The 18,651-nt window shown below is 39.6% G+C and overlaps 1 protein-coding gene across 1 annotated transcript in view; it reads right to left on the bottom strand.

The window, feature by feature from the left end:
- PHLPP1 (PH domain and leucine rich repeat protein phosphatase 1) overlaps positions 1-18,651 on the bottom strand; it is a 216,814-nt gene that overhangs the window by 51,331 nt on the left and 146,832 nt on the right. The window contains exons 5-6 of the mRNA XM_028102984.2: positions 2,489-2,635; positions 1,647-1,877 (exon numbers count right to left, since the gene is read on the bottom strand). Coding sequence (XP_027958785.2) covers positions 1,647-1,877; positions 2,489-2,635 — 378 coding nt within the window. The remainder of the gene's footprint in view (positions 1-1,646; positions 1,878-2,488; positions 2,636-18,651) is intronic.

The raw sequence follows: 18,651 nt of genomic DNA on the forward strand, positions 1-18,651 counted from the left end.
AAGCACTTAAATGCTTTAATATGAAAGTTTTCTAAATCCAAGTGACTCAGAGACAAATAATGTTAACAATTTAGAAAGTTAACAAGAAAGTTAAGTGTTTAGTGCCATCTCCTGTGACATTCCAAAAAGTTCTCAAAGTCAGATAAAGTATTACCATTTGTACTCCTCAAATTAAGAATTCTAGGTCTGCAAATTGCTAACCAACTCTTCCCCAGGTGCAACAGGCGTGATTTCTTTAGTCTGAGGAAAAAGAAAGGCAAGCAATTCTTGTTTTTTTTTTTTTGTTTGTTTGTTTGTTTTAAGATTTTATTTATTTACTTGAGAGAGAGAGAGAGAGAGAGCATGAGCCGGCAGGAGAGAGAGAGGGAAAAGCAGACTCCCCACTGAGCAGGGAGCGGTGAGGCTCAATCCCAGGACCCCTGAGCTCATGACCTGAGCTGAAGGCTGACACTTAACCAAATGAGTCATCCAGGTGCCCCAAGGCAAGCAGTTCTTTGAGGGACTGGAATAAATGAGTTTCCAAGGCCAGACCAAATAAATGCAGAAGAAAAGGAGCAAAAGATGATGCTTCTTTATACTGACAAAAGTCAACAGGTCTGAGTAAGGGTCTAGGATTACCAACAGAGAGGAAAGTGGGTAGTAAGGCAAAGAAAGAGCCACCTTTGACAAATGGGAGTTGTAAAGAGTCCAAGAGTGATAGCTGAGCAGGTTCCATGAGTAAAAAGAGTCTTCAATTAGGTAGTAAGAATGATACATAAAACACATTGGAAGTGTGAGGCATTTAACTCAATTCCTTCCCAAACTCTTAAGAATTAGGTTCTGTTTATTAACCATAATTTAGAGATGAGAACACAGTTACAGAGATATTAAATATCTTGCCCAAGATTTAACGTCATTATTACATGGTCATCAACCCCTGGCTAATGGAGGAATTAGTCTGGTTGAAAAAGTATCAAATTGGGCAAATCAGTATGAAGGCCTAAGCCTGATATGTTGCTTTGCAGGACCTCAGTCCCATGACAGACTTGTTTTTCCTTAAAAAAGAGAAATTTAGAATAGATTCCTCCTTGTGTACTGGTTCTTTGTATATTAGAAACTAAAACTGAACCTCACATACTTAGGGATAATCACTGAGCATCTTTAATGTAGCAAGGACTATGCTAGCAGTTTTTAGTTGGGAGTTTAGCAAGATCAGGATTCAAAATGCAGGTTCCTTGCTCTTGTGAGGTGTGAGAGTGGAGGTGCTGGTCAAACTTGGGCCTAATGAGAGCTTATAAATTTTATATTTTTGTAAAGAACAGTAAACTAAGGGCAGAGCCATGTGGATAGAAAAAAATAGGAAATTAAAATAAATAAGTTAAATGAATAATTTAATGAATACATTATATTACATGAGGGAAGTCAAGGAGGGAAACAAAATTGAAGAAAGAAGAGATGCTCAATGCTGTTACCTATCTCAAACCACAGAAAAGGAGGACAAAGAGAAAAAATACTCACTTTGTTCTCAATGATATGGTTTTCATTCACCATAAACTGCAACTAACCAGCTTGCTTGCCTTGCAGAAGAATGTCACCAAAAGGACTATAACCTACTCCTAAATATAAGCCAACCACTTAAATGGGATATAGTTCTTAAAAATAGTTACCTTAGATCCACATGTTTAATGTGAGGCATTTTTCTTAAAGCCTGTAGCCTAAGGGTCTCCATACAGTTTCCAGACATACAAAGTTTATCCACAGCAGTCAATTTCTCCAAAACCTCTGGAATGTCAGTGAATTCATTGAAAGAAAGACCAAGATAACTGAGCTGATGCATGTTCTCCAACTCAGGAGGAAGGGCCTGGAGAAAGTTTCCATCCAACAAGAAAGTCTGTAAGCTAGTAAAGAAAACATAAGAATTATAAAGAGAATATAAACTTTACATGTTTATTACCAATGTACAAGTTCCATAAATATAGATGATATTATTAGTAAAAGAAAATGAACTACCTTTTGCAAAATGCATAAGGGCAGGGCCCGAGGCAATAATACACCACAGAGAAAAGATCAGACATAAGCATCGTAGTCTTTTACTGAAAACCAAAATCATGACCCATTTTCCCAACTTGGATCGGCATAAATGGGAACAACGTGAGCTAACTACAGTGTGAAGCAGCCCCAATACCCATCTTTCATTGTTACTTTAAATATTAAGTCTTAGAATTCAACATAACTCAGAAAATGAGAAAGTAAGCATGTCATCCCATGGGTAGACACACTCATCTGTGGGGATCCTCAGTTCTAAACAAGGATATTTTAATTTTTTACAAGACTTTAAAGAGTATAAAAGCTAACAAATGAACTCTCCAGAAGAGCCTGACGTCTTGCTTTGGAGCCAAGACTTCCATGACCAACAGAATAAGTTAACTAATCTATTAGGCTGCGACCCCAGTGCGGCTTCCCCAGGGGTCTCTGAGGGATACTGTGCAGTGGGGTTTGAAGTACGCACTTGTGCATAACCCTGACGGCTGCTGGGACCGCTCGCAGGGCATTGCAGGACACGTTCAGCTCGGTCAGAGTTGGAATATTGCAGACTGCTAATGGGAAGTCCCCTAAATGATTATTGGAAAGGTTAAGACTCTTCAACTTGGTGAACCTGTTACAATAAAACAAAAGAAAAAAGACAACTGTCAGAGATGCATAAATCACATTATTTTAGCATAGCCTTAGAGATAATCCAACCCAATTCAACTGAGGAGGAAAGGAGCCCACAGAGGTTAGGCACACAAGCAGAGCTGGAGAGCACCTCTTCAGACTCTAAGGCCAGGGTTTTACCTAAAATATAACAGTTATATTTAAAAACAAACAAACTTGTCGGTCCAGAATGAGATTGAATATTTGAAAATGTGAGTTCTGCTGGAGTAATTTTTTTTAGCTTTACCCGGGCCAGCTTCATTAACACACCACTACATGACAATGGAGAGAGAGGGAAAGAACTGGCAGATCTAGCCCTTCCGAATTTCTGTGTTACCCACACAAGTCAAAAATCTTTCTGCTCAAAAACTAATGATGTAATGTATGGTGATTAACATAATAAAAAAAATCTTTCTGCTTCATTTCTCCCCAAATATAAACCTGAAATAAAAAATTAATTTATCAGAACTACACACTCTCTCAGGGAACCAAGTTTTATAGTTCCAAATTTAAGAACCAATTATCATTTTTCAATCTCAACCCAACACTTGATACTGCTAAGCACATACCCTTTCTGGAAAAGCTCTTCTCATTTCACTTGTAAGACCTTTTCCTCACCGAGTCTCTTCCAACGCTCTTTGATTCTTTTCTTCTAGGTTTCTTTCTTTCTTCTTCATCTCCTCTTCCCCACTCCATGGTTAGATGTTTCTCCCAGATCTCTGCTTTGCCAGCTTCTTTCGTCTCTCTACCTTGCCTTCCTTGGAAATCGTTTTACTGCTCTGTGAACAGCTCTCTCGAAACCACCACATACCACCTCCTGCCTCCTGGGCTACCCTACAGGATTTCCAGTGCGAAACTCAACAGATGTCTTTCTCCCAGACCAGCACTTCCTTCTGATTTATTTTGTTAATGGCTCTTTCATTTTCTCAGTTGTCCAAGTGATTAAAGAAGTCATCTTTAAAGTTTTACTTCTCTGTCAGTCCACCGCTGATCTCTACCCTTTCTTTTTATTTGAGATGAGAATCAGATTGCATTATGCTAATTACTTTTAAAACTGACCAAGCCTAAATATTGGGCAGTATGCACAGTGCCTAGAACAGACACACACTTAAAACTAAATCCAATTCAGCATTTTTTTTTAAAGATTTTTCTTATTTATTTCAGAGACAGAGAGTGAGAGAGAGAGAGAGCACGAGAGGGGGGAGGGTCAGAGGGAGAAGCAGACTCCCTGCTGAGAGGGGAGCCCGATTCGGGACTCGATCCCGGGACTCCAGGATCATGACCTGAGCCGAAGGCAGATGCTTAACCGACTGAGCCACCCAGGTGTCCCTCCAATCAGCATTTTAAGGAAATTGTCATGTGACCGATCTGTTGAATTTTATAATAAAAAATGCTAAGCTTTATTTTTAAAAAATTTTTTTAAGACTTTATTTGAGAGAGAGAGAGAGCACACTCACGCACAAGCAGGAGGAGAGGGACAAGCAGACTCCATGCTCAGGAGCCGAGAGTAGGGCTGATTTCATGACCCGGTGATCATGATCTGAGCCAAAATCAAAAGTCAGATGCTTAACCAACTGAGCCACCCAGGTGCCCCCAAACTTTGTTTTAAGTAATGACATAAAGTTTATTCTAAACAGAAAGGTGACAGGTTAAAAGTGTTACTTTGATTTTTCTTTTATAATAGTAATTTTCTTGAATGGCGAAGTGTAGACCTAATAGTATTTTAAATTAAACAAAAGGTTAAGAATTAACTGCTAAACCTGAATAATCATTTTTAATTTGCTTTCTCCTTTACAATGTGATTCATTAGGCCTTCTCAAAACAAAGAATGCTTATCCTTTATTCTGACTAAATCATCCATGATCTACACTACACGAGCTAGAATTACAGGTTCTATTATTCCTAGTTCAGGGGTTCTCAAAGCATGACTGGAGGACCCGGGAAGAGGTTGCTCAGACCCTCTTAAGAGAATTCCCAAGGTCAAAACTACTTTCGTAACAATACTAAGAGGCCATCTGCCTTTTCACATTGTCCTTTTCTCTCAAGCGTCCAGTGGAGATTTCCACCTGGTCTTTTTGACAGCACATCTGACTTGACGCAGAAACAGGAGAAATCCAACTATCTTCTTTTAAGCCAGACACGAAAAGATTTGTAAAAATATAAAACAATGACACTCTTCTACCTATTTTTTTTTTGTTTTCTAAAACAGTTACTTTTCATAAAAAATGTGTATGTCAACAAGACCGGTTTTATTATTTTTCTAAATGAATATATATTAAAATACTTCTCAGTTTAAGTTTTTAATGTTGTAAATATCAATAGATTTAATCCACATATATAAAAACTGCTTAGGGTCCTTTTTGAGAGAGTAAAGGAGTCTTAAAATACAGTTGCCAGATAAAATACAGAAAACAAACACATTTTTTTAAAGTGTAAAGTATCTCCCAAATATTGCATGGGACATACTTATACTAAAAAAAAAAAAAAAAAATTGTTGTTGTTGTTTTTCTGAAATTCAAATTTAACTGGGTGCTTTTTTGTCCTTCTAAATCTGCCAACACTATCCTGAAATAGATGAAACTGCTGTTCTAGTCCAAACAAAAACAGTATCCTACTTTCTAGATATGATTCCTCATTTGGTAGAACTGGCCACAGCTTAAAAATATGCACACAATTAAACTGAACTTAGGGGGGAAAAAGTTCCTCTAGGAAAGAAATAGACCTACCAGACATTATCCCACACAACAGAGTGGAGATGAAATGATTACAACTCCGGGACTTACTCAAGACAGCAAATGAGAGCATGCTTTTGGAAAAGTATTTATTAATAACATGGGGGGCGGGCAGAGAGTATATTCATCTTTGCAAACAAATTTAGTAGAACCACACTGGCCCTGACCCAAAGGAAAGCAGCAGTAAGCCGAATGAGTAAAACGCAGTTGAAGAAATAAACAAAAATAAAAACTCTTAACAAGGACCCTCCATAGTCTCATGTATACATATATTTGCATTTTAAAAAGGCCACAGCCTCTAAATATAAAGAACTGCAATTATTCTTTGCATCAATTCAATGATAAAAATACTACCAGACCTTATGATAACGAGAACTACCCCCAGTCCCAGGGGTCAAGCACACCACCCCCCCCCCACCCCAGAACAAGGAGTCTGAGCCATCCCATCAGACAGCAACAGCCCTCAGGGACTATGGAGCACTTGAAATGGGGCTGGTCTAAATTGAGATGTTCTCTAAATATAAATACACAATGGATTTCAAATACTTAATACAAAAGAGAATGTAAACTCATTAATAATTTTTTAAAACAGATAGCAATTTTGCTATACTGCATTAAGTAAGATATATTATTAAAATTGATTTCAACTGTTTCTCCTTAGTTTCTCTAATGTGACTATGAGAAAATTTAAAATTAACTTACGTGGTTCACATTATACTTTCATGGAGAAGCATTTTCTCCATGCTAAGAGTAAGCAGATTTCCAGAATGCTTTACCCAAATGACACCAAACCTGCTCTCAGGGCTTGTGTGGGCCTCTTCCCTGGGTCGTCTTCCTCACCCATAAGTCCCTGGGTCGTCTTCCTCACCCATAAGCCCTAGGCGTGGACAGCGTGTCCACAGCCCTGCCGTGTGCCGGATGGAGCTAGAGACAGAAGGAGAAGACATTTGGGCCACCGGGCCAGATCTCCCCATGCTGCCGTATCCAGTATGGAATCCCAAGGGGTCTGAGGATTCCAAACTTGAATCTATGCTTGCAAGTCATTAGATGTGTTATGGTAGGAGGAGAGAATATTTTCATTTAACAGTTTATTAGCTTGATTATAACTTAAATATTTAGATATATGGTATGAGGCTTCCATTTAAACTCTTGCCCTAGACCTGTACATTTTAAGGGCCAATTCTGATTTATAATATCTTAAATTTCTTTCCTTCCTTCTCATATTCCCCACATCCCTCATATTCCTCCCTGTGCAGCCCATCCCCCAAATTCTTCCCAGAAAAGAACACACTGTTCAGCAGACTTGTTTAGCAAACAAAGCATGAATTGTTTCTGAGAACTCGAGTTCTCAGTCCCAACACATTAAAATTCATTCGTTTTGGAAACCCTAACCCTTACCCTTCTTAGAGTTCCACTTTTTCTTTACAGATGTGGAAAGCAGTCAGATTACAGGCATCTGCCAATTCAAAAGTCCCTTCAGAGAAAGATAACCTAGAATCTACTTCTCTCAGGTCTTAAAATGGGGAAGAGATACCTGGAGGCAATGTTTAAGTTAAAAGAGAGATAAGAAATCAAAATGGGGAGTGGATGACCTTTCCTCCCATTACCTTCATTCAAAAAGAATGCAGAGGAGGGAGCAAGGTAACAACATAGGGTTAGGGAAGAAAAGACTAGAAATCTCTATGTCTCCTACAAAATAAGACTTTTAGCTCTATCATGCTAATAGGTGAACCCCATAAATTATCAAATGTATACAGACCCAGATTCCAAAATAAAACTGGCTGACTTTGGAAAAATACATATTTGGTGAAGTATTTTAAATAATTTTTTTATTAACATATAGTGTATTATTTGTTTCAGGGGTACAGGTCTGTGATTCATCAGTCTTACACAACTCACAGCGCTCACCATAGCACATACCCTCCCCAATGTCCGTCACCCAGCCACCCCATCCCTCCCACCCCTCTCCCCTCCAGCAACCCTCAGTTTGTTTCCCGAGATTAAGAGTCTCTTATGGTTTGTCTCCCTCTCTGGCTTTGTCTTGTTTCATTTTTCTCTCCTTTCCCTTATGATCCTCTGTTTTGTTTCTCAAATTCCTCGTATCAGTGAGATCATATGTAATTGTCTTTCTCTCATTGACTTATTTCGCTTAGCATAATACCTTCTAGTTCCATCCACCTCCGTGCAAATGGCAAGATTTCATTTTTTTTGATGGCTGCATAATATTCCATTGTGTGGAATAATGGATAAACCTTCTTTATCCATTCATCTGTTGATGGACATCTAGGCTCTTTCCATAGTTTGGCTACTGGGGACATTGCTGCTATAAACATTGGGGTACATGTGCCCCTTCGGATCACTACATTTGTATCTTTGGGGTAAATACCCAGTAGTGCAATTGCTGGGTCGTAGGGTAGCTCTATTTTCAACTTTTTGAGGAACCTCCATACTGTTTTCCAGAGTGGTTGTACCAGCTTGCATTCCCACCAACAGTGTAGGAGGGTTCCCCTTTCTCCGCATCCCCGCCAACATCTGTCATTTCCTGACTTGTTAATTTTAGCCATTCTGACTGGTGTGAGGTGGTATCTCATTGAGGTTTTGATTTGGATTTCCCTGATGGCAAGTGATATTGAGCACTTTTTCAGGTGTATTTTAAATAATTTTATTTTAAGCTACTATTACACTTCCTTTTTTTTCCTTTTTCTTTTTTTTTTTTTTTTTTACTATTACAGTTCTTAAACCCCAAAATTAAGTCCTTAAAAAGAAGTTACATTATATTCATGCAGGTTACAGATAATTCCTCCTAGCTGTTCAATATAGGTATGTAGAACAGAATCAGAACATCACAAAATTTCAGATTAATAAAAATTATGATTGCAACAACTATAATGGCTGGTTTAGCAGTTAATAAGGAATGACTTGATGTTTTAGAAACTAAAAGGACAGGAAACTCTGTAGTTTGTTATTTTTTTTTTTTTAAACATCTGTTACATGTATATACGCATGCACAGTGCCAAGGCTAAAGTGGATGTATCCTCTTCATTTCTCAGTTATCTAAATGAGAATAAAGGGGCCTTTGAAGTCATTTTCTCTCATTTCCTAAGCTCACAGATAAAGAAAGTAGGCACAGAGAAACTGTGTGTCGCATACAACCTGAATATACTGCCTTTCAACATCAGTACTACTTCTCATCTCTCCTGCTTTACTTTTATTACATCTTACTAGAGACTTTAATATAAATAGGTGCCAATTACTAATAATCCTAAGTCACAGATCAAAGAGTGGCCTCAGAGTTTGAAAAGCACTCTTTTTTCAGCCTCACTTCCCCCTGCAGAGGATGGTGCACTGTTGGCAATGGAGGACAACGAATATTTTGAACACTATGTGCAATTCCATTTAAAGCAACTTAGGCACAGGCCAGGGCTCACAAACTACCAAAAAACCTGCAAAGCCTGACTTCACTCCGCAGGGCAAGCAATCTGCTTTAAGGAAAGAGCTATAACTCATGTCCATTTGTTCTATAATAGAGCTCAAAGTAGGGGGGAAAAATCAAGTTAACATTTATCCAGAGTCTAATAGAGTAATCTTAGTTAATTCTTGAAGTTATGGGTGCAGTATTATAATATTACATTTAGCCAATGGCAATGGACATTGTGGGCTTTTAGAACTCAGGTCTCACTTAATACAAAGTTCCAAGGTACAATCTTGTTTTTTAATACTAAGTGTCACAGAAAAGTGCAGTCAGGGGCGCCTGGGTGGCTCAGTCGGTTAAGCCTCCAACTCGTGATTTCCGCTCAGGTCATGATCTCAGGGTCACGGGATCCAGCCCGCATCCAGCTCCATGCTCAGCTCCCTGACCACCCCCCCGACCTGTGTACTCTCTCTCTCTAAAATAAATAGATAAATCTTAAAAAAAAAAAGTGCAATCAACTAAATACTTGATCATCTACAAAGACTGAAAACTCTAATTGCGCTCACAGAGAAAAACTGAAGTCCCTTCCCAACTAGGTATCCTAAGGGCCAAATAACATAGTGCAGGATTGCCTGGGAAGGGTGGGGGCCTTGGAATGCTGCAAGGTCCCAAGGAGCAAGATGGTAGAGTGGAGCTGACGCTCAGTGCTCTGACGATACTTCTTTCATTTGCATCTCCTTCGGTATGTACGCTGTAACACCAAAAGTAGACTAACAATGCTATTGTCTCTAGATACAAAATGTGCCATGCTCTGGAGGCGTCTGCTCTATTAATGTTCTTAGTTTTTCCTTTCTTTCTCCAACTTCACACCATCACTTATTAACAACAAAGTAGGACCAGCACCTATCTTGAAACTGCTCCTGGGGGAATGGAGCCATCACTAGTTTTGTCCCTGCCCCTTGCCTAGCTTCCTCCTCAATCCAGACAGCATGCTGTCTGACATATTACAGTCTGTATTCAGCTTGAAATGGATTGTTTTCTTCAGTCACTAAAATTTCCAGCTATCATCTTCCAAGCTACTCCCTCTTTAAAACAAATGAATTACACAATTCACAGCGCTCACCATAGCACATACCCTCCCCAATGTCCATCACCCAGCCACCCCATCCCTCCCACACCTCTCCACTCCAGCAATCCTCAGTTTGTTTCCCGAGATTAAGAGTCTCTTATGGTTTGTCTCCCTCTCTGGCTTTGTCTTGTTTCATTTTTTAAATTAACCTGAAAGGTTAAAATGCATCACATGCATGCATCCAATGTCCCTACCTTCATTAGACAGATATGTAGGTCTTTCAACAGATCAACCACAGATCTATCAGCTTATTTCATTCTGGCCTCCAAAAAGCTACCTGGGAGCAAGTGCTCCTTACAAAAGGAAGTGGAGCATGTTTACCAAGGGCAGGAAGGAAAAAGCCAATGTTCCCTGATATCAAAGTTGGGGAAAATAAACAAATATCAATGCTGATTTTCATATACCTTTCCCCCCACCCCCCGCCTTGGGCTTGTTTTGTCATGGTCCTAGACGCTCTTAATCTTTCTCCTGTCTCAGCATGTATCCACTCGGTCTACCCACACTCAAAACTCAATGGACAAAGCTCTTTATGGATATTTAGGAAACAATACCAAATAAATAGTATGATGATTATTTGGAGACATAATAATTAGCTTTCGATCCAACTAAATCTTTAGTAATTTTTCTTTCAGGAACTAAGGATAGATTAGGAAAATCTGACCATAAAATAAAATAACAGTATGGCGGAGGTACTCCTATTTTTAAACCTACTCCGAATGTGATTAAATGGGAGTTACACATTACTCTCATGAAGAGGAGACCATACTTGTTTTACTCAATGGTTCTAACAGAGAGTAATCAATATTATTTTCCGGAGTTATTATTCACTACAAGTGGGTCAATTAGAAAGATTCCCTGGTGATTGGATTTCCGTTTCATAGTAACAGTCCATGTTTCACTTGTTTTTTTCCCTGTGGGGGAACACGCTAATACACTTTGGAAATTATTAGACTCCAATACTAAGTAATGAAGGACCTGCTCAAGGGCTGGAGTTGTAAGCCTAGCTCTGCGCTTAGTCTCCTGCTTTCCATTAATTATGAAAAGCAGGCTCCCTAATGGCTCAGAGTGGCTGTACCTTGGTGGAAAGTTGCGAGGCTGTCAGTGCTAATACTCACTATACTGCCTATATCGATCTATCTATCTATCTATCTATTTATTGATTGATGTAGTGTTCCATGATTCATTGTTTGCGTATAACACCCAGTGCTCCATTCAATACGTGCCCTCTTTAATACCCATCACCAGGCTAACCCGTCCCCCCACCCCCCTCCCCTCTAGAACCTCAGTTTGTTTCTCAGAGTCCACAGTCTCTCATGGCTCATCTCCCCCTCCGATTACCTCCCCTTCATTTTTCCCTTCCTGCTATCATCTTTTTTTGTTAACATATAATGTATTTGTTTCAGAGGTACAGGTCTGTGATTCATCAGTCTTACACAATTCACAGTGCTCACCATAGCACATGCCCTCCCCAATGTTTATCACCCAGCCACCCCATCCCCCCCCCCACTATATTGCTTTTAAGAGGATTGCTTTTATTTGATTACCAAAATAATACATGCTCATTTTAACAAGTCAAACTACAGAAGCATGTGAAGAACACATTAACAGTCTCCCCTACTTCCTTCCAAATTCCATTCCCCCTGAGATAACCAGTGTCAAGTTTGGTATACAGGCTTCCAAAGCTTTTCCTCCCTATAGAACACATGCATGCATAAATAGGAGATAACCTCCCTCCATTATTTTTTGAATGGGCTTATACCATACACATTTTTTTCTATAACTTGTTTTCTCATCTACTACAGACAAATCATCTTTCTGAGACAGTAGGTAAAAGTCTAACTCACTCCTTTGACAGCTACATAATAATACACAGAGTATAAATGTACCCCAACTGATTCCATCCCTCCACTGAGTGACATTAGGAGTATTCCCAGTTGTTTTTTGCTATTAGGAATAACTCAGCATATCCATTTGTGCATCAATGCTTTCATTTTGCAGTATTTATGGGTGCCCAATGACTTACCCATAATTCTGAAATCCAACAGGCTCTGAAAATTCAAAAATTTTTCACTGATTCATGTGGTGACAAAAGCTGACCTGAACTGATGTCAATATTCTGATATGAATTTGTTCTCTTTAGAAATATAAATGTGTGTCTGCTTATGGAGCCCCAAAGCCTGCTAGAGGTGCTATATAATATAGATGCCTATATTATCTTTAATAATCTGAAACTCTCAGAAGTCTGAAGCACAAATGGCCTCAAGAGTTTTGGGTCAGGGATTGGGAACCTATATTTCTAAAAGTATAACTGATGGGTCCAAGAATATGTACAATTTAAATTTTAATACGTACTGCAAAATTACCAAAAAGTTGAAGAAATTCATACTCCTAATCACCCATATCGGAGAGGGTTCCTTTCCATGCTCCCTTCACTAGCATTTAATGTTGGTATCCTTTCCACTGTTGCTAATCTGATGGCCAAAAAGTGGTATCTTTTTGTGGAGTTCATCTTCTTTGGAATACACATTCATAGCTTTTGCCTGTTTTTTCTACTGGGTTGTCTTTAACCTACTAATTTTTAGGAGCTCCCTGAATATTAACTACCACACCCGGTGTCATATGCTGCTATGTGTCACATGGCACTCTTAGCTTCCTGTTTCATCTTCCCCCACTCTGTTAGTTAATGGTGACTTTAGCCACACACTAATTTTTATTTGCTCAAATTTGACAATCTTTTCCTTGATGGAGTCTATATTTTTCACCTTGGTTGGGAAGGTCCTCCTACCTCACCCCAAAGTGGTACAAAAGTTCTCCCACATATCCTAATATTCATGTATTTTATTTTGTATATATTCAGTTATTTCACCTGACATTTATTTCTTACATGTGATGCTTGGTAGAGGTCTGCCCTTTTTTTGGGGTGGGGGTGGTCTAGTAGTTAATCATGCCAACACCATTTCAGCATTTTCAATATTCATTCAATTTAATATTCATTCAATTTCAAATACTAGAGGAAGAGTGAACAAAAAGAGAAAGCCTACTACTGTTCAAATAAAACGAAGAGAAAAGTGTAGGTAAAAACAAGTTACATTGACTTTTTCTTTTTTTTTTCCAGGAGAATTTATAAAATCAAATGTCTGCTTTTTTGTTCTTCTTAAGAGCCCACCTTGTAGCTTGGAGCCCATAAAATGCTTCAATTAAACAATTCGTTTGACAGAGTAACTTGTCTCTTTTATCTGTAAAAGGACAAATCTTGGAAAGAGTATCAAAGTACTTTTAAAAAATGTGTACTGAATGCACTTTCTCTCGAGAAGCGTTAGTTAAACCAGTGAGTGAAAGAGACGTCAGTCAGCAACTTCTTAATTTATCCACCTTGCACTTTAAATTCTCACTGCTCTAGTGCAGAACTTCATTGTTTGTGAACTTCGTCCTACAGCCATGTTTTAATATTTTTGCCCTAATCCAGGTATGACAGAGGGCAACCAGTGCTATAGTATTTATGTCAGAAAGCAAAACAATTTGCAAAAGACTTAAAAGGCTCTCTTTTCCTGGACACAGAAGGAAAGAAAGAATATCTTTTGCCTCACGTTCCTCTCAGACTTGTCTGCGGCTGCGGTGGCATGAGAAACATTTGAGTCACCGGGCCTGCTTCAGAATTGCTGGGAACACCTACTCTTCGAAACCATGACTCAGCTCCTTTTAGCTCTCACACCCCCAAACTCTACTGCCCTGGGATTGAACTCTCATTGGTGACTTCTCCGCTTCTTGGTGCAGTGATTTCTCCTGTTGTCCCTTTAGGACAAAGTCCACCAGCCTCGTACCCAGTGAGCACCTGCCAGGGTCTTCTGGGAGTTTCAGCATGCGTACAAATGTACAAATGCTAACGTGGCACACAACCAGCTTCTCAACACTTGAGCCAAAATACACAGAAACCATTCCATCTTAATCCTACTCACCATTAATGACTCTCAGTACAAGCAAAACAGGCATATCACCTTTTCATATGACTAGAAAACAAAAATAAACATGCGCATCTCTTGGATAAAACTGTATTGGAGGAAAATTTTCTTAAGAATTGCCGCAGAAGGGACACCTGGGTGGCTCAGTTAAGTGTCTGCCTTTGGCTGAGTCATGATCCTGGGGTCCGGGGATCGAGCCCTGCGTCGTCGGGCTCCCTGCTCAGCAGGGAGTCTGCTTCTCCCTCTCCCTCTGCCTGCCACTCCCCCTGCTTGTGCTCTCTCTCTTTGTCAAATAAATAAAATCTTTAAAAAAAAAAAATAAAGACTTGCCACATAATAAGTAGAGGAAAGCTACAACTCACAGACATAATTTTTCCAAAATAATAATCAAGGAAATCGAGAACACTCCGAGTTGGCAACAATTACAATGGACATGTTGCTGGGACACAAATGAAAGCATTCCCTAAAGAGAGACGTTTCTATTTTAATCCTCTTTTAAAATGATTCAACTAGGAGGCGCTTATTGGTTACTTACTTTGTGCCAGACCTAGGCTAAGTTAACCTTATGTATACAACAGCCAATAAAGAGAGACCTCCAACCCACAGGCGGGTGGGGGTAGGGAGACGTGAGGGGCAGGCTCCCATGAATCAAGTAAGTACATTATACAGAAAACCACTCCAGGGACGCCTGGGTGGCTCATTCGGTTAAGCGTCTGCCTTCAGCTCAGGTCATGATCCCAGGGTCCTGGGATGGAGTCCCATATCGGGCTCCTTGCTCAGCGGGGAGCCTGCTTCTCCCTCTGCCTGCCGCTCCCCCCACTTATGCACTCTCTCTCTCCAACAAATAAATAAATAAAATCTTAAAAAAAAAAAAAAAGAGAAAACCACTCCAAATCATAAGATGGTAATCATGTGGAAAGAGCTGTCACTAGATCTACCGTAATCTACGGTAACCCTGCACTAACTAAATTCATGAAAACAATGAGTCACAAGCAGCATAAATCTGTCGTTTTCTGATTCTTTTATAAACTGGCAATATAATGATCGAAAAGATAAACAAGAGGTATGTTACTATGTTACAGTTAAACACATTTTCCTATGAAATGGTTTCTTTATTCAATTTATCCATGACTACCTTTTCTCATTTTCTTACCAACAGTTCTGCCCACAGCCAATTCAATTGCAACATCATTCAAGAGATGTTTAATGTTAACCACCATACTAGTAGGACAAAGAACAAAAATGTAAAAAGCAGAAAACAGATCACTATTTCCATTTCTCTTCTCAGAGGAAAGAAAAAGAGAAGATCCATAAAGTATACTTGGATAAAATCCCAGTTGAGTCATATAAGGATATATAAAAATGAAAACCAGATAACCACTCTATCAAAGATATCAGATTATCAAAGGAGAAAGTGAACGTAAGCTAAGGTCAGAGAGAATGATTATATCATGAAAACGTGCTTAGACACGAGTAGCTTAAGCTCACATCACAAATAAACCAAGCATATCTGGTAGTTAACAGAAAAATCCAATACCCAAAAGTTTACCAGACACAATAAAAGTTTGAACCATCCATTCAGTAAACATTGTCTGAGTTCTTATTATGCACAAAGGTGTGTGAAGCATACAAATGTGAGTTACATATGGTTTTCACCCTCCAGGAATTTAAAAATAGTTTGGGAGCAAAGCTGCTCTAATACAAAGCACAAGATGAAACTTACTGGGGAAAAAAATCATGAGTACTCACAGAAAAGAAAACTCACTTTGATGGAAGGGACACAAACAAGAGTTTAATGGATTAGGAGATGGGGAGAGGACATTCAAGGCGAATAGGGTGGCAGGACGGTTTCTCAAATTTAGCATGCGTCGTTAAAAAGGCAGTTGCCTGGGTCTCATCACCAGTGGTTCTGACTCCGCAGGAATGGCAGGAAAAAAGGTGTTCTGTGAATACCCCATGTGATCCTGAGGCAGGCATGTCGTAAGTCGTATTTTGAGAATCAAATTTTGATTTGGAGGGCAAAAACTTCAGGGTATATTTGGGAAACATTAAGCAAATGATAGCGTTAAGCAGAAAGAACCGTGGTCGTAAAGGGCGAGTAAAGACTAAGCACAGAGTGCCTCAAATTCCAGATGAAGACACTGCTATTTACCTAGGACAAAAATTGAGTAAGAAGTGAAATAGTCTATGTGAGGATACATGGCTTTGTGTGTATCATGCAAATCACAGAACATCTCTGCTTACCTTGATGTGCTTCCACTACAGACACACACACACACACACACACACACACACACACACGCACACCCCTACCTCTCTACCTGGGGTGAAAGGTGCATTCTGACATTGGAAAAAGAGAAAACTATGTGGAAAGTCAGACTTTCCCTAAGGTTCTCTTGTTAATTACACGTCCCAAAGACATCACCCGGGAGGGATGGGTGTGCCCTCCTTTAGAGAAGCCACTGTGAAATGTGCTTCCAGCACTGGCACCATCAGCCTAACCCACCCGTGGGAAATGACAGCAGGCGCGTGACTCCTCCCATTCACAGCTCTGTTACTATGGAGAGCATAGTGAATGACATCAGAACTACAGGCACTCTTAGGAATAGCAACTCTCAGGGATTTTTCGTTTTCAAAAGTGACACATGTCACTTTTTTTTGTTTGTTTGTTTGTTTTTTTTTCTGGTCAGAAAGAGCTCCAGAGTGAGCTGAGGCTGTTTGACCGGAGGCAGAGGAGAGAGGGAGAAAGGGGCATTCCTGGGTTGCCCTCAGTATCTTGTACCGGCAACCAAAGGGTTGTTTTCAGAAGTCATCAGGAACGACAGTAATCATGTTCCCAAGTCGTGACAACACTTCACCATTAAAAACAACAAAATAAGCATCATTGGTTGGCCTCTCCCTGTATGCTTTTATCACTGTCCCCTAAGAGCTATATGCAGAGTGAAAAGCTGGTTACCACTCAGAATAACAAATACCTACAAATACTGTGTGCCACATTAACTGCTCGCAGTTAAGTTAAAGCTTGGAGAGTACAGCAAAGAGCTCAACTAGAACAAATCAAAGAATGGAATTGGCCAGAATACAATAGCCTCACTGGAATCAAGCCAAGGCTTCTGAAGATCCCTCCTTTCTTTTTATTTAAGTGGGAAAAAAAGTTAAACATCTTAAAGGATCCCATGGAAGTCAATAGGGCAGACTGTAATTTAGTACAGTCTGGCTGATAAAGAAATCTTTTGTTTCTTTCTGAGCTCCCTCTTCGTGCACAATGTGAGGGAAGAAGAAAATCAGCTATTATTTTCAGAAATGAGGTCGGGAGCCCATACCAAGGGGACGGGAGGACCAAAGGCTACACAATCTCAGTGCCCCAAGCACCAAGTAAAGGCTTTCCTTTGATCAGGGAAGGAAAATGGGAATCGTGTGAAATGGAAAGCTTCCCAAGAGGATCAAAATTCCATCTGAAAAGCAAAGCTGTATAATAAAGGAATTTCCAGTATTGGGAAGAGTTAACTGAAAGAAGGGCATTCCACCCAGTCTATGAAATTCCTTACACACTTGGCAAGTCTCACCAAACCCCAGTAGTGGAAATTCCTTCCCAAGGTTATTCATCCCTGGGCAGCACTTGTGCTAAGTGTTCTTTAACACATCGGCCATACCCTTTCTGCAGCACTTAGCTCTTGTTCACTTGTAATATTTTTTTATATCACAGAGCATCTTCAAAGAAGCCGAAACTTCAAAGAAGCCGAAATCTGCAGTACCGAAATTAAGTACTGCAGTTTTGTTTTTTTTTTTAAGATTTTATTTATTTACTTGAAAGAGACACAGCGAGAGAGGGAACAGAAGCAGGGGGAGTGGGAGAGGGAGAAGCAGGCCCCCCGCCGAAAAGGGAGTCCGATGCGGGGCTCGATCCCAGGACCTCGGGATCATGACCTGAGCCGAAGGCAGACGCTTAACGACTGAGCCACCCAGACACCCCAAGTACTGCAGTTCTAAGTCCGGAAAATGAGCTGCAAAAATATTTTACTGTTAATGAATCATCACTATTCCCATTAAAAGTGAGTTTTCAGAAATTACTGAGAAAAAAATATTAAAATCTCTTCCTTTAAAAACCTGGAAATGGGAACTTTTGGTATGGGTAAATAATTAACCTGAATAACTTTGTAGCTCTGGAATGCCAAGATCCCCCAAAAAACATAGTAGTAAATAAGGTCATTTGTTTTCCACTCCATGGGGATTAAAAATGTAGAAAATTGAGCTTTCTAAGAAGAAGGTACTTGATAAATTCCAGGCATAATTACGAGTTTCTCAATGCTCATTTCTTCAAGGCTTTCGTTCTACTCCACCCACACACTTGCACACCCCACTCAACTTCATTCCTTCTCCCCACTGTTCTCCCATTTGAAAAATCCCTGCTTCACGCCCTCCCCCTCCAATCCCTCTTATTCTTTTTGGCTAAAACACATTTCACATTTAAACAAAGATCAAATCACTTCTTTCCTCCAAGTCTTTATTTCACGCTCTCCTTGACCCAAAGGTAATTGTAATCTTTACTTTATTTTAGGTTACATTATACCCATTTTATACCATAGCCCATAAGACACAATGACAAGCTTACTCCTAAGTTCCTTGAAATTGATTTCCAGGTGCTATATAATGTAACATGATTGAATGATTGATCTACATTTTTTTTTAAAGATTTTATTTATTTATTTGACAGAGAGAGACACAGCGAGAGAGGGAACACAAGCA

Source organism: Eumetopias jubatus, unplaced genomic scaffold, assembly GCF_037043125.1.
Source record: "Eumetopias jubatus isolate StellerSeaLion01/CBP00866 unplaced genomic scaffold, mEumJub1_p1.0 scaffold_16, whole genome shotgun sequence".
In the NCBI taxonomy this organism is placed as follows: domain Eukaryota; kingdom Metazoa; phylum Chordata; class Mammalia; order Carnivora; family Otariidae; genus Eumetopias; species Eumetopias jubatus.